The 15,925-nt window shown below is 60.6% G+C and overlaps 1 protein-coding gene across 4 annotated transcripts; it reads left to right on the top strand.

Moving 5' to 3' along the window:
• Positions 1–29: 29 nt before the first annotated feature.
• On the top strand, positions 30–15,811 carry ZBTB7B (zinc finger and BTB domain containing 7B). Of its 4 annotated transcripts, none has more exons than XM_037162448.2 (4): positions 30–89; positions 246–346; positions 12,036–13,195; positions 13,600–15,811. In XM_037162448.2, the coding sequence occupies exons 3-4, from the start codon at positions 12,042–12,044 to the stop codon at positions 14,063–14,065; spliced, it is 1,620 nt and encodes a 539-aa protein (XP_037018343.2). In that variant the 5' UTR covers positions 30–89; positions 246–346; positions 12,036–12,041; the 3' UTR covers positions 14,066–15,811. The 4 variants fall into 4 exon arrangements, with proteins under 4 accessions (XP_037018343.2, XP_037018345.2, XP_037018346.2 ...); XM_037162450.2 differs by having other exon boundaries at positions 40–72; XM_037162451.2 differs by lacking the exons at positions 30–89; positions 246–346 and adding an exon at positions 5,859–6,426.
• Positions 15,812–15,925: the final 114 nt, after the last annotated feature.

Genomic DNA, 15,925 nt, shown 5'->3' with positions numbered 1-15,925 from the left:
GGGGAGTTTGGGGGGTGGCAGGGGGCGGGGGGAGGGAGGGGAGGGATGGGGGGAAAGCAAGCAGGAGGACAGGTGAGACAGCAGGACAGGTGAGGCGGGCCCTGAGGGGGGGGCGGGTGGGAGCCAGGTGAATGTACGGTTCTCGCGGCCGAGAGGGGGGCGGGCGGCAGGAGGAGGCAGAGGGCTGCGGAGGAGGAGCCCCCCAGCAGAGAGCGGCGAGCGACTGACCGCGGCCTTCTGACCAGGACCGGAGCAGGGCCCCAAGCCCCCGGGCCTGGCGGGGGACACGCTTCTCCCCACACACTGTGCCTCAGCAGCTCCAGCCAGCGGACCCAACGGCAGAGAGGTAAGTGTACCCCACTTTGGACTCCAGCCTCGGGGTCCTCCAGACCCCAGAGTACCGCAGTGCCCTTCGTCCGTCCTGTAAGTAGGACCCCCACACACACATGCATGCAGACTAGGTTCCCACCACTCCCCTTCCCAGTGCCTTCCCAATATCCCGGCTCTTTGGAATTGATTTTAACTGGGAGGAAAGGTAGAGAAGGAACTGCGGCCGCTCCCAACCCGGGGCAGAGGGTCCCCAGAAACTTTCTCTGCACTTCAGGGATCAGGCAGACTGGCGGCTCCGGGATGCCGAGAGGGCCAGGCGGCGCCGAGCGCTCCCCCGGTCTCCTTCGTGACTTCAGGGGTAGACCCCCGACCCCACTGAGTTGAGGAAATGGAAACGCTGTCGGACTCTAACTAGGACAACGCGCTCCCCACCCCACCCCCCCGCGCCCCCTGGCGCTGTGGGTTGGACCCAAGCCAGTTTCAAGGCGGGTGGGGGGAGCGCAGGAGGAGTCGCGGCCGGGGGGAAAGTTACCAGCTAGACTATTCGGTTTCTTGCGCCTCCAGAGCCGCGCTCTCTCCGGTAGTGGGGCTCAGCGGCAACCTCTGAGCGACACAGAGCAACCCCTCTCTCCGCCGTCCCTCAATTTTACTCCCTTCCTCAGGCCCTAGTCTCGCCGCCACCTTTTCAAAGCCAGCTCATGCCCTAGAACCCAAGGGTGAGGGTGGGTGACTAGGAAGGATTCTGCCTGCCACTCGCACCCCCACCGGCTCCGGCGCACCTGCCCCTACCCAGAATGGGGGTCGCTACTGTATTGTAGAGCCTGCAGTAAGCGCTACTGGGAGAGGGCTGCCATTCAAAGGAGTTGGGGGACGCTGTTTTCCAATTCCAGCTTTCTTTCCTCTCACCCCACCCCAAGTCAGCAAGCGACGTGTCCCGGCTAGAGGGGGGGAGGGTTGGCGGGAGTGGGGGAGCGGCGTGGGCAGCGGGTTGTGCCCGGACACGTGCCTGCCCAGGCGCCCCGGCCCCGCTGGTGTTTGGAGAGAGGGCGGGTCCCCTGCCCCCCGCCCGCACAACCCCCAGGTATCAAAGGGCGGCTGAGACGTGGTGAGACCTCGGGGCGCCCTGTGGGGGGGCGGGGAGCCTGGGTCCGGAGCAGGGGAGGGGCAGAGGCGCTGGTGCTAGCTGACCCACAGGAAACGAGCACTGCTGACCTAGTTTGGGACACCGGAAGTGGGTGCTGGAGAGTGGGGGAGACCAGCAGGCTGTCCTGGCTTCCGGGCCAGGTGGAGGGCGTTCTTGAATTGACCCCCACCCTAATGCCTTAGAGACCCTTAGCTGCAGCTGAGAATGGGAATGAGTCAGCGCAGCTATTTCCCCTTCCCCCAACTTACTCCTTAAGGAGGGAAACAGTTTATCAGGGGCAGGGGCAGCCAGATTGGGCAGTGATGGGTTAAACCAGGACGGGAACTCTCTGTTCCCTGAGGATGTGTGTGTGTGTGTGGGGGGGGGTGAGGCCTGGAGGATTATGGGGTTGCCTTGTGCTCCCCCACACACACCAACTGGTTTGGTCACCCCTGTACCTGCCTGGCACTGCTGGGAGAGCTGGCATGGAGTGGGCATCAGGTTGGGAGGGGAGAGTGGGCACATGGAGAGTCGTTCTGGTCTGGGGAGGGACATATTTGTAACTGAGCTTGGGAGGTAGTTAGTGTTCCTTCTCAGTGGTGCCTGGGAAGAAGGGCAGGGGGCTCCCTCTGGAGCAGCTGATGAAACAAGAAGAAATCTCTGTCACTGCCTCCTGTCCCCGGCCCCCGGGACCCCAGCTTCCCCAGCGTGCCTCTGTTACATGGTTGCTGTGGGCACGATGCGGCCTACTGGCACCCCCAGACACTGTCCCCTCCCTTGGGTACCACCCCCCCCCCAGCCTTAGCGAGAGGGTCAGGAAAGGGTTAATGCCAACACAGAGGGGCTCTGGGGAAGAAAGAAGGCAGTGCCCACTAGGCTCAGGTGTCAAGGAGAGAGGCCTGCTCTAATGGAGCACTCCCATCACTACTGAGTTCTGGCTGATGTGCGCCCCAGTGTCTGGGACAGGTGCTGACCTCTTCTCCCTTCCCTGTGGTGCCCCTGGCACTCAGGGCCCCCAGCTCCTCTTTGGCCTAGTGCCCGCCCCAGGAGGGCGCGGCGGGCAGCGGGGGCTGGGCTAACAATGCACCATCGGGCCCTTTGTGTGCTTGCACTTGGCACCCTGGGGAAGGATGGGGGAGGAGGGCCCAGCAGGCATGGGGGCCGAAGTGCCCCTGAAGGGACAGTGAAGGCTGGGGGAGAGAAGCAGAGAACAAAAGCAGGTGGAGAGGAAAGGGAAGTAGGTCAGACAGGGTGCTAGCCCCCCATTCCAAGCCAAGGCTGAAGAAAAGCAGCCTCTAATTCTGTGGCAGCCCCGATGGCATTATGCTGCCTGAGGCACAGCCAAGGACTGAGCATGTGGGGTCAGAAGTCACTGCCTAGGGGACTCTTGAGATAGAAGAGGCCTGGCCTGGTACTGCCTCCTTCTTCTTGGCTGAAAGACCCAGTTCTGGCCCAAGGCCGAGGCCCAAGATGGGTAGTGAATGGACTCCAGGCAGGGCACTGCCCTCTAAAAGAAGCCTCTGGGCCTGATTCAGGGCTTCCTGCCTCTGGCCCGCTTGGTTCCCTGACCTTCTGAGAGTCAGGACTGCTCTGCCACCGGGCCTTGTGGCCCGTGCCTGCTTTGGCCTAGGACTGAAGAGGAGGGTGAGGGAGGAAGGTGGAGACAGACAGGACCCTGGCATGGGGTGCGCCTGCCCTGGCCTCTTCCCCCTCCTTCTGCTGAGTAAACTCGTGAGTAAACTTGACGTTTTGCCCGGACAGTTTGAAGTTGCCTCTCGGCCCGCCCCCCCCCCCCCCCAGTCCTGCCAACACACAGGCGGCCAGGCACTAAAGCAGGCCTGGGGGACTGAGGGGAAGGGGTTAGGACTACTGTGGTCCACCATCAAGGGCTTCAGAGGATCAAGAAAGACCCCACCACCCAGCCAGACTCAGGTCTTGGCCGGGCCTGTAACATCTGTCCTAGAGTCTTGGGGAGCCCAAGCACAGCGGCCTCAAAGCAGAGCCTCTACCACTTCTGACCTCCACTCCCACTAAGGAAAGGCACCCAGCTGCCACCTGGCCCTGAGTTCCCACCTTTAACATTCACAGGCTTCCTTGCGCGAGGGGAAGCTCCCCTTGGCAAATACAGCAGGGGGACCAGAGAACTGCCCTCTCCATTCTGCCCCACAGCCTGAGGTGGGTGAAAGGTCGGCGGCCTTGGCATCTCAGCTCTCTGATGAAGCCTCCCGGGTGCCATGGTCCCTGCCCTAGAGGATAGTGCCCTCATTTGCCAGCATAATTCCTTGACTTCGCACCTGGGCCCGACCCCACACATATTTCACTCCAGTGAAGCCCCTTCAGGCCTGGCCCCCATCTCCCCCAGCCTCTTCCTCTGCCGGCCTGCATGCCAGAATGAGGTCAGCCTTCAGAACTCCCCGGACAGAAGATACCTGTGCCAGACCCAAGGGTTAGGGTGCCCCAAACGAAAGCGGGCTGGTAGCAGGCAGACTGAACCAGTGGCCACCCCCCCTACACACACCATTTTGCTATCACTCTATGTCACTAATTCCTCTTATGCTTCCCCAGGCCACCAGAATGGCAGGGGGAAATGCCTTCCCAGTCCCTGCCAGGCCTCCGAGGGGGACTCCACCAGGCCCTTGCTTTAGACCTCATGTCTCTGGCTTTGGTTTCCTTCCTGTTTCCACTGCCCCCCCCACTCCTCCCCACCCTTATGCCCCTTTCAACAGACATCCTCTCTTCCTTCCTTCCTCCTTTCCTCCCCCCTTTGCCTGGGAGCAGGGGTCCTCTCCCCGAACCATGGGCCTCCTAGCCTGTTACCTCTTCTAAACATAATCCCCATGGAGATTTGTGACCAGATTCTCTGCTCTGCCCTCCCCACCCAATCAGTAAGGCTCTGGGAAGAGAACAGCAAGCACACGGCTTCTCAAGGGAACTACAACTCCCAAGGTACATGCAAAGCAATTGTAGTGCATACTGGGAGTTGTAGTCTTTGGTCTCTTGATTTGGAAATATTTAAGTCTGGAAATGTTTCTGCATGGGAGTAAAAGCTAGAACTAGAACTGGGATGAATTGGATCATGGGTACCCTCTGCATCCATCCCCCACCCCCACCCTGGTTCTTGTCATCCTATTCCCCTGTGACACCAGGTGCCCATGATTGACATCCAGCTCACATGCTGAGGCATGCTACCCACTGTCACCTTAGGGCCCCACCCAAGGGATCCCCACACCCTGCCCTGCTGCCCCTGGCAGGGGTGAAATCGAGGGGCCCCATGGACTCCTTCTCTGTCCCCTGCCCTCTAGGCTTGTTCCCTCCTTTATGGGGATCAAAGGGCAGACAGCAGCCCCACCCCGTTCCCTCTCGGCCTTCTGGCATTGAGGCTTTCGGGAATCACAGAGACCTTGGTGCCCAAGCAAATGCTCGGGCAGGGCAATGCTGGGAGGCTGGCGCCTGGTGGCAGGGAAAGACACTGGGCCCTGCCCTGGGGAGGGGAGCCTCTAATAACTGTTCACGAGGCCGACCACAGCCCCTGGGCTGTCTTTGTACAGACCCTGCCCCACATGCTGCCCCTTGAGGAGATGGCTTGAAAACAGGGTCTTGGGCCTTATCTGCAGGACCTAGGGGCCTAGGCCCGCCTGGCTGGCACCAAAGCACAGGGGTGACCCTCCCCCACCCTAGGCCCACAGTTGGCATGGGGCACTGGGAGCAGGGGGGTAGGAGGGAGAGAGGGCACGACTGCCAGCATCCTGGTGGGTAGGTGCCAACCGGGACGGGAGCTGGTGAGGGGCAGCAGGCCAGCGGCATGGAGCCAGCAGCTGTTGGGGGGAAAGGGGAAGGGATATTTTGGGGGGCATTTGTGTGGTTTCTCCCAGACCAGCAGGATTTGGGATGGCCTAGAGTTTGGGGGGGCGCACTAGGGTACCACTCACTCCAGGAATAAGAGCTCCCTGAAGTTGCTGAAGTGGGACTTTGTGGCCCACCCATCTCTGGGCTCAGAGCCCTCCTGCATTGCCCCTCAGGCCCAGGCGGGTCCCACCCAGCCGGCCAGGGTGGCAGCAGCTTTGCTTGCGCAAGGGGTGGGGCTCGGCGTGCTTCCCAGCAGATGCCCCCTCTCGGCTTCTTCCTCTTTCGGTGCCCACAGCTCCCCCCATCTGCCCACCCCCTCAGGCCAGTTCTGTCCCCCTGATCCCCTTGGCCATTGGGGGCTGGCACAAGTGCTGCCCCCTGGCCTGGTTGGCAGGGGCTGGCGCCAGAGCAAAGAACTGTGGTATGTGAGTGGGTTTGGGGTGAGGCATGGGGAGGGCGGGGTGCTGCCTTGCCCAGCCCCTAAGGGCCCCGGCCCAGTATAGGGTGGGGAAAATGCGGCCAGCTCCCAAGGGGGCTGAGAGGTCTGCTGGGGTCTGGAGGGCCTCCTTGTGGTCCCCTGTCGCACCACATGCCCTGAGGGGCTGGGACCTGGGCACCTGTCACCGTTGGCACTGACTGTCCAAGGTTCCCCTCCTCCCTCTTCTGGCCACTGCCGCCTCCTGTCCCCTCCCCTCCCTTCTTCCTTCTCCCCAGTCCCACCTCCAGCAGCCTCTCCCACTGCTCCTCCTCACCTCTGTCCTCCTGGACTGTCCTAGCTCCTACCTTTCCTCCCGCTCACCTTTTTCCCCTTTTAGGACTAAGGACAGGCCGGGGTAGGTACAGCTGGGGCTTCGGGCACCACAGGCAGAGACTCTAGGCCATCTTCCACACTACCAGCCCTCTGGTAACCCCTCCCTCCAAGCTGGGGGGAGGGGGATAGCACCCCGAGGGTTAAGGCTGTAGGGGGGAGGGGCTGGACCAGGTCGTGGGCGGCCCCTTTGAAGGAGGGAGCTGGAGCGGGGAACAGCCACCCTACCTACCCCCCAGCCTGGCCCTCCTTCACCCCTCCCAAGCTGCCCCCCAGGGGCCAGAGGAGTCGGTTGCCGGCAAGGCCCCTCGGCGTTCAGGTGAGTAGGCTTCTGCCTTGGAAGGTCAGGCCCTAGGGGAGGCTTGAAGGCCTAGACTTGGACAAGGGTCAGAGAGGGACTGAAAAAGAAGCTAGGAAGAGGGTGTCCAGACTTCTCTGGGGAGTTTAGGGAGCTGAGGCTCTAAGGAGGTGGAGTACGAAGTACGGGGGTGGGGGGGGGCTTCAGCGTCTTAGGGACAGACCCCAGAGGACAGGGGAGCAGAAGTGGGGCCTGCAGGAGCCGCGGGAGTGCTGGGCCAGGACAGGAGGCTGCACAGGCTGGCAGGGAGCCGGGCTCCGGGGATCGAGCTGGGGTGTCCTCTGGGGCTGGGGGGCTCAGGTTTCTGCTGTCGGCTTGGCGGGTGTGGGGTTACCAGCCGGCTCAGTTACCCAGCCAGAGACACTAGGCTGGGGGGAGGGGGTGGGCACAGGGCAGACCCTGGCACCTTGTGCCATCTCCTCAGGCCGTAAGAGGAGCTGGCACTCTCAGGCAGACCCTGCTGGGGTCCCTGATGGCCGAGGTCTACCCTAGTGCACAGTGGCCTGGCTCAGGGTGGGCGCCTTCTGGGGAAAGTCCAGCAGCTTCAGGGCTGGAAACTCTGACGGGCAGAGAGGCCTAGGCTGCCCTCCCACCCCACCCCACACATCCGCTTTCACTGTACCCCCTCCACCCATCCTCCTTGACTGGCCCCCAAATTTTGGTCCTGTGCTTTATCCAGAAGGGAGATGCAGGTGCCCTGGATGTGGCCACCCCATGGCTAGGCCAGGCCTTGGCAGCGGCAAGCAAGCTCCTTGATTTAGTTCCTCTGCCCCTCTCTACAATGAGTCTGCCTGGGAAGAAGAGCAAATATCCTTGGAGTAGGGCAAACTGGAGAAAGTGGGAGAGACCTGAAAGAGAGAACTGGAAGGGAAAAGAAGAGGCAGAGATGGTTTCTAGGAGGACTCCAGACACAGATGTGGAAGAGGAGGCAGGAGCCAGGCAACGGCCAAAGGAAGGAAAGCCGAGGATGAGTGGCGGAGAGGGGACAAGGGTCAGAGAAGGCACTAAGGGGACAGATGAGGAAGCCAAGAAAAGGGACCAAGAATGGAGAATGGTTGATGGGCAGGGGTTCCCCAAGATAAAGGGGGAGAAGACTGGAAAAGAGAGAGGTGCCCCCATTCTTTTCTCTCCATCACTTTTTCTCCGCCATCTTTTCTCTCCATCATAGTTCCCTGATGCAGGCTGAGGGCCAGGGCTGGTGTCACAGGAAAGAAAATGTGGGGAAACGCTGAGGTCTCCCTAATGTCAGGAGTCGAAGCACCAGGAATTGGGGATTTTGAGGGAGGAGAGGCTTAACCCCCACAGCACCGGGAAGCAGCCTTGCCTCCCCTTGCCTCCTTCCCCCTTCGCGGCTTGCGGTCTCTCTTCCCCGCCTAGGCCCCCAGGAAGTGTGAGTGCTGGGGGTGGTGAGGTTAGGAGGGGGAAGCGGCATATGGGGGATGGGGAAGTCATGCACTCACTTTGGAGGGGCTAGAATGGGGAGCGGAGGGCTCTGTAACCGCCTGGTCATCCCTAGGCAGAGTGCCTGGCCTTCGAAGCCCTTCAGCACACCGGGGCAGTGGCCTCAGCCCTTCACCCCGCCTTCCCGACCAGGCTGCCCAGATGGCTTCAGCCCCTGGGTCCCAGAGGCCCTGAGGGGTGGGAGAGGCTGGGGAACTAGGGTTCCTGGGTCCCTGAGGACTTTGGACCGGCTGTCCTGTTTCCCCAGCCCTCTGATCCAGCCACAGGCCAAAGCCCTGCCTTCGTGCAAACTTAGTTCCAGAAAAACAGGAAGAGAACCTGAGGCTAGAGTTGGGGTGGGAGTGGAGGGATAGCATGGAGAAAGAAGTGGGGGGAGGGGTGGCTGGCCAAGGTGCCATGGCACCAGGAAGAGGCCCAGGTCTCTCCATCACCCCTGACAGGAGGATGTCACAGCCTGGTCCCCATGCTCCCTCACCCCGAGTTGCTGCACCTGGAGAAACCTGGCCAAGCTGTTCTCAGGCTCCCTGGCGGAGCCTGGGGGGGGTGGGGGACGCCTTGGAGCCTGAGGAGGGGTGCTCGGTGTGCCTGTGTCTCAGGCCGATATCTATTTTCTCCACTGCTAATCCTGGTTCCGCCTGCTGCCCCCCACACTAAGCCTCACTCCCCTAATCCCCAGGGTGTAGGAAAGGGGGGCCAGCTTTACTCAGCTGCCCTGTTCAGGGCCTCGTATCCCGGCTCTTCAGCTGGCTCAAGCCAGCAGTGTTGGCCTCGGTGCCCCCTGCACTGGACACTGCCTGAGGTCAGCCCTGGAAAGAGTTCCAGCCTCCTTTTCCTTGTCAAGCTAGGGCCACTGCCCTCTACCTTTTGGTTCTCCGTGGTGGACACGCCCTGGCAGGCGTCCTTGGGCACTGCCGGGTAGTTGACAGGGGCTCCCACCTTCGCTTCATCCTACCTTCCTCATCCCAAAGTCCTCCCGCTACCAACCGACGATGGGGCAGGCTTGACTCAGGGCCCAGTTTCAAGAGAGCTGCCCACTGGCTTGGCCGGTCTAGCAGGCCTGACAGTGAGGGGAGCCTGGGGGGGGGAATGGGGCGGGGCCCCTGTTCTTCCCCCTACCAGGCAAACAGACCTCGCCTGGTGCCCTGGCATAGCTGCCCCCCCAACCACCACACACACCCATGCCCACAAGGTCTTAGCAAGAGGGGGCATGCCAGGCTGGGTGGGGATGGACCGCCCTCATGGGGCGTCCGGGGGCTGGGCCTTCTGGGATGCAGAGGTGGGAAGGGTGCCCAAGGTGGGGTGGGCATCCTGGCACTAGTGCCCCACCCTGGCAGAAAGAAAGGGGAGGCCTCTACCCCACCCACCCCTTCCAGATGATGGGGCTAGGAGTGCCCCCTTGGCCTGGTTGGCACCAATATAGTTCCAGGTGGCACCTAAGTTGGCACGGGTGCCAGAGCCCTGGGTAAGGGCTGGGGGAGTTTCCCAGAAGCTACGGAACTGTATGAACACCCGCCCTTCCCACGTGTGTCCTCTGCCTCTCCCCACCTTCACTGCTACCTGGTAGCCGTGGGCATTGGAGTTGGACCTAAGGGGTTAAATACCCACCCTCGCCCAAGTGCTTGTGAGTTGTGTGGTGAACTAGCCTGAGTCTCTGACCTGACAGCAGTGTGAGCCACTCAGGGCCCCTGCCACAACAAGTTGCCATGGAGATCGGCCCTGGGGTGGGAGAAAGGCAGGCTTAGCAACAGGAATGGGTGGGGTGGGGAGGGAGGGAGGGACGGGGATGGGGCAAGCCTTGTGCCTTCGATGTCCAGCTCCTGGCCAATGGTCAGTGAGGGCAGCCCCACCCACCCCCCTTTGGAGGGAGAGCATCTGCTCGGGCCCAGGAGGGTGCCCACTGCTGCTGCTGCTGCTGCTGCTGCTGCCCACTGGTTTTTTGTTTGTTCCAGAGTCCAGGAGCCATTTGCCACTTGAACTTGCGGCATTTTATAATGTACATTCAGGAGAACCAAAGGGAACTGGGAGAGCTCCCACACTGCTTGGCCACCAGGGAGAGAAGGGATTTGGGGACTTTAAGGTGGCAATGGGTGGGTTATTCTAAGGATACTTAGGTATGGCTTACAAGCCAGGGTAGATACAGGGTACTGCTCACTCAAGGCCTCGGTGCAGGAGTTTCGGTGTTGCCGTGAGGGTGTCAGGCAGGGAGAAAGGCACAGACAATGCGGTTCTTATTTCCTAAAGAGGAAACGTGTGGCCCTCGACTCCACCAACACCCCCTCCCCATCCCAAAATGCCTTTACCCATTGATGACCAGGGCTGAGCAGCTACTGGGAGTGGCGTACAAGACACTAACCAAATGTCAGTGGGACTTGTCCTGAAAATCATCTAGGTCAGTCTTTAATATTACAGCTGAGGAAACAGGCCTCCTTGGGGAAAAGGAAGTGACTTGTCCAAGGTCATGTAACTGGTAGTAACCTGACTCCCTGGGGGTGATTTGAGGGAGGGAGGCAGACCTGTCTCCAAGTGGTTTTCCCAGCAAAGTTCATCTGTACAGTGGAATCTGCCCGCAGGGAAGGCCTTGCTGCTTCTTCCCAAGGCCAGAAAACTCACTGAGCCCCTACTCTGGGTCAGGCGCTGTGCCACACTTGGTCTCATTCAACCTAGTCACTACCACCCTAGGAATCAGCTGGAATTATTCCATGTTATAGATGAGGAAGGAGGTTCAGAGATTAAATCACTTGTTTAAGGTCACAGAGCTACTCAGCGCAGGGTGAGGATTCAAACGCCAGCCTGGCTGACTGCAGAGCCAGCCCTTTCCAGGCCCCAGCTCTGTCTCCAGTTGCTCCAGACTCACCGGAATGTCAAGGCTAAAGGGCTGAGCCCTTAGGGCTTCCACTCTCACCCACTTGTACAACTAAGAAGACTGAAGCACAAAGGGAAACGACTTTCCCAAGCTCATTCAGCCGGCCAGTAGCAGCAAATCTCTCATCCCTGCAGGCCAGGCTCACTCCACTATCCATCCCCCTACCTCCACCGGCCTTGGGATTGCTGGCAGCCGGCTTTCTGCCTTTGTGGCCATACCTTGTGGGGGAAAGCAGAGAGGTTGGAAGATGTCCCTCTGGAGTTGGGGAGGCTCACCTGTCTGGCCAGGAATGGAAAGGGAGAGGTGGGGTGGTGGTGGTGGTGGTGGTGGTGGTGGTGGTAGCAGCAGAGGTGGAAAGGGGTGGGACTGGAACTTGGCCTATTGGCAGTGGGGGAGGGGCGGGGGTGATGCTTATCTGTGTGGGGGCAGGAAGCACCCGCGCCAGCGACACCCCAGCAAAGCACTGCTTCTCCTTGGCCCCGTGGGGGAGGGAAGGATGTGTGTGGGGGGACATGGGATGCTAGGAGCTGTGTTTCCCTTTTGGCCTCTAGAACAGGGAATATAGAGAGAGAGATGCATTTTTATCGGTGGAGGAAGGGAAAGAGGAGGAAGAGGGTGCTAGGAAGCTGCCTCTCTTGCCTGTAATATTTTACAGTGCGAGAAGTGCTTTAGGGAGATAACTTGAGTTAAAGCACCTGACGTGCCACCAGCAACGTTGGTCCAGCATGAATCTGAGTCTCATTAGCCTCTTTCTGAGCTGATAGGTTCTATCACAGACCGTTATCCCATTTTTCAGATGGCTGAGGCTGGCTGCTGTAGCCATCCAGAGTCCTTCAGCCAATTCTTCATGAAACCTGAATAAGGATCCAGGCGTCCTCTCTCCCAGTCCAGTGCTTCTTCCAAGGGATGGGGAATGGGGCAGAACGAAGCAGATGGGTCTCCAGGCAAGGGCCAGAGATCAGGGTGCCTGCTCTTACAGAGGCTGAACAGTGATGAGGAACACGAACTCTGGGCCCTCTGCCTGCTTTTGAATCCTGTCCTGTTTAACTTGGAAAGTCACTTCCCTTGTCTTAGCCTTGTTCTGTGAAATGGATGGTAATCATTACTTCAGAGGATGGTGGAAGAATAAATGAGGGTGAAGGGCTTACAAGAGTATTTGGCATCCTAAGCCTTAGCCATCGCTGGTGTTCCTTCCTTGGACCCTGTTGCAGGGCTGAGTACCCTCTCCCTCTGTTTGACCCTGCAGGAGAAGATGGGGAGCCCTGAGGACGACCTGATCGGGATTCCATTCCCGGATCACAGCAGCGAGCTCCTGAGCTGCCTCAATGAGCAGCGCCAGCTGGGCCACCTATGTGACCTCACCATCCGGACGCAGGGCCTTGAATACCGCACCCACCGGGCCGTGCTAGCTGCTTGCAGCCACTATTTCAAGAAGCTCTTCACTGAGGGCGGTGGTGGAGCGGTCATGGGGGCTGGGGGCGGGACAGCCATTGGGGGAGCAGGAGCTGGTGTGTGTGAGCTAGATTTTGTGGGGCCAGAGGCCCTGGGTGCCCTGCTTGAGTTTGCATATACAGCTACACTGACCACCAGCAGCGCCAACATGCCGGCAGTGCTCCAGGCTGCCCAACTGCTGGAGATCCCCTGTGTCATCGCCGCCTGCATGGAGATCTTGCAGGGCAGTGGGCTGGAAGCTCCTAGCCCTGACCAGGATGACTGTGAGAGAGCCCGCCAGTACCTGGAGGCCTTTGCCACTGCCACAGCCTCGGGAGTTTCCAACGGCGAAGACAGCCCTCCACAGGTGCCCCTACCACCACCGCCGCCGCCGCCACCGCCACCACCTCGGCCTGTTGCCCGCCGTAGCCGCAAGCCCCGAAAAGCTTTCCTACAGACCAAGGTGGCCCGGGCAAACCACCTAGTACCTGAAGTGCCCGCAGTACCTACCCATCCTTTGGCCTACGAGGAGGAGGAGGCGGCAGGCAGAATGGGCAGCAGTGGTCTGGGAGACAGCTACAGCCCTCCCACAGGGAATGCCTCACCCCCCGATGAGGGGTCTCTGAGCTATGAGCCTTATGAAGGTGAGGAAGAGGAGGAGGAGTTGGTATACCCCCCAGCCTACAGGCTGCCGCAGGTCAGCGGGCCCCCGCTGTCCCCAGAGGAGTTGGGCTCAGATGAGGATGCCATCGACCCCGACTTGATGGCCTACCTAAGTTCCCTGCACCAGGACGCCCTGGCACCAGGCCTGGACGGCCAAGACAAACTGGTGCGCAAACGCCGTTCCCAGATGCCCCAGGAGTGCCCCGTCTGCCACAAGATCATCCATGGGGCAGGCAAGCTGCCACGCCACATGAGGACCCACACGGGCGAGAAGCCCTTCGCCTGTGAGGTCTGCGGAGTCCGCTTTACCCGGTGAGCACCAGTGGAGAGGGGGCCCAGCAGGGCCAGGTCATGGGAGATGGAGAGAGGAGTTACAAGACCTGAGATGGGGAGGTGGGTGGTCCCGGAGGGTCTGGTGGGTACAGGTTAGCAGAGTGAGGAGAGAGACCAGGACAGCAAGACCAGGAAAAAAGGGGTCAGGAGGGGTGGGTCTGAAGCATGAAAGATTTGGTGTCTAGGAAGGCTGTGCTAGAGACAGAGTGGGTGGGGGCTAGGCCCAGCTGAGCTGAGGACAAATCAGCAAGGGTGTTCTGGGGCAGTAACCGAGGAGACAGATGTTGAGGATGGCAGTGGGACAAGGGCTGGGAATCTGGCCAGGATGAGCCAAGGACCCCATTCTGAACATCCCTCTTGCCCCTTACCCCTGCGTGTGCCAGGAATGACAAGCTGAAGATACACATGCGGAAGCACACTGGAGAGCGCCCGTACTCGTGCCCGCACTGCCCAGCCCGCTTCCTGCACAGCTATGACCTCAAGAACCACATGCACCTGCACACAGGGGACCGGCCCTATGAGTGCCACCTGTGCCACAAGGCTTTCGCCAAGGAGGACCACCTGCAGCGCCACCTCAAGGGCCAGAACTGCCTGGAGGTGCGCACCAGGCGCCGCCGCAAGGACGATGCACCGCCCCACTACCCACCACCCTCAGCCACCACCCCCTCCCCGGCTAGTCTCGACCTCTCCAATGGCCACTTGGACACTTTACGCCTCTCTCTGGCTCGAATCTGGGAGCAGTCGGCTCCCACTGGGCAACCAGCCTCCACCCCAGGGCCCCCTGATGACGATGAGGAGGAGGGGGCACCTACAACTCCTCCAGCAGAAGGTGCCATGGAGTCCTCTTAAAGAGGGATGAGTGGCCAGGCTGGAGCAGCACCTGCCGGGCGCCCATGCCAAGCAGTGGGAGCCTGCGGGACAGACAGAGCTGGGGTCAGAGCCCTGAGCCTCCCTGGCATCAGAAATCAGCCCCTTCTCCCCAGAACCCTCATTCCAGTTCCAGGCTGAGAAGGTTTTGGGGCAAAGGTTCTCCAGATTGGGGTGATCTCCCAAGGAGTGATCCATATATTATGTACATATTTAGAGCTCTATTGTAAAGGTGGGGTCCTTGTCCCCAGCTGTGCCTGGGGAGTAGAAGCAATAATGTATTTCTGATTTGTTGGGTCCCTTTTCGGCTATGCGGGTTTCTAGGGGGTGGGGGGCTTGGGACCAAAGCCTTGCCCTGCCCCCACGCCCCTTGGGGCTTTGGCTGTGTAAGGGGGGTGAAGGATGCCCCTCCCTTCTGAGACCCCTCCTTCCTGGTTTCTGTTCCCTTTTCCTGGCAGTGAATTATGCAAAGAGGGGCGGCAAAAGAAGGGTAGGTGGGGGGAAGCAAGGTAGAACCTTGAATGACCGGGGAACTGGACCTGTAAGGAAAGAGCCATCCCTGTCCCCCTCTTCCCTCCTCCCAGCGCTGAGTCATGGGGTCCTGGAGAAGAAGGGGCGGGGTGGCTAGATGGGCTCGCCCTCCCCTGGGGGCGGCGGGAGGGGCCCCGCCCAGCTGGGGGCGCTCCTCTGCTGTTCTCCTCAGCGCTCCCCTCCCCTCCCGCGTCCCCGGGCAGGGAATGTCTTGTTCCCGCCACTCCCTCCCAGGGGCCAGAGGGCAGGGCGGGCCGGTCTGCGTCCTACCCTCTCCTCCCCGCCCAGGTGCAAGCCACTGCCGCCCCTGACTCACGCCGCCCCCGGGCTGGCGCGGCGCGGGGTGTGGGACCGGGTGAGGGGTTGGGAGAGCCTCGCGGAGCGCAGGCGAGCCGGCGCCATCTGGCGGCCCTGCTGGCCTGTTCTCCGCCTTCCTCACCTCAACCACCCACTGGCGAGCCGGGCCCCCTTACTAAGGCAAGGCAAATAACTCCAGCTGGGCCACTGGGAAAGTGCTGTGGAGCTGTGGAAAGGGGATCCCTTTCCCAGCACCTTGCCAGCCAGGCTCCCTTCGGGTCGCAGGGAATAATGTCCTCACTCTTTTAAAACTGAATCTGCCCCCTTGTGTACATAACCTCTTCTGTGGGTCTTGTTGAAATCCAGTTTTAGGACTACCCGATTCTGCTGGGGGGGGTATGTTCCCCTCCCCTTCCTCGCTGGGTGCTGGACTCTCATTGCAGCCTGGGCTCTGCCTTGCACTATTTTCTCTCCCTGGCCTGGAGGCCCCCCCCCTCCTTAAAAGGGGCAGATTCAGGGGCCCGGTGCTCTCCCTCCATGTACCCCCATGCCCATTTGCACAGCTGCCCAGGTACCCCCAGTATGGGAGGGGATCGCAGGAAGGGGGGTAATGGGACCAGTCCCTGTATCTATTTAAAAAGTGATAATGTAATATATTGGGGTGGGGGGAGGTCAGGTTGCCCTGGGCCTCATCTTCGCATTTCAGGTGATAGGGGAACCCAGGGTTGGGGAGACTTGGGGCCTATCCCCATGGAATGAGGGCAGTGTGGCCTCCCCCCTCCCCCCTTGCGGCTTCTCCACTCAGTGCCTTAGCGGGGGAGGCAACCCCCCCTCGTCCTTTCCTCTACCCCCCACCTCTGGTGTAAGCGACAGGAAGAAATAATAATAATTTAAGATTCACATCGTCCACCTTTGGTTCCTTTATTTTGGGGGTAGGTGGGAGGGATCAGGAGAGGAAGAGCCTCTCCTGGAAAAGCCTGGAATTCCAGAGCTGGGGAGGGGCTGCTTTGGGGA

This window comes from Artibeus jamaicensis, unplaced genomic scaffold (assembly GCF_021234435.1).
Source record: "Artibeus jamaicensis isolate MK-2021 breed Jamaican fruit bat unplaced genomic scaffold, CSHL_Jam_final contig_447, whole genome shotgun sequence".
Classification (NCBI taxonomy): Eukaryota; Metazoa; Chordata; class Mammalia; order Chiroptera; family Phyllostomidae; genus Artibeus; species Artibeus jamaicensis.
This window is presented reverse-complemented; position numbering and strand designations above follow the sequence as displayed.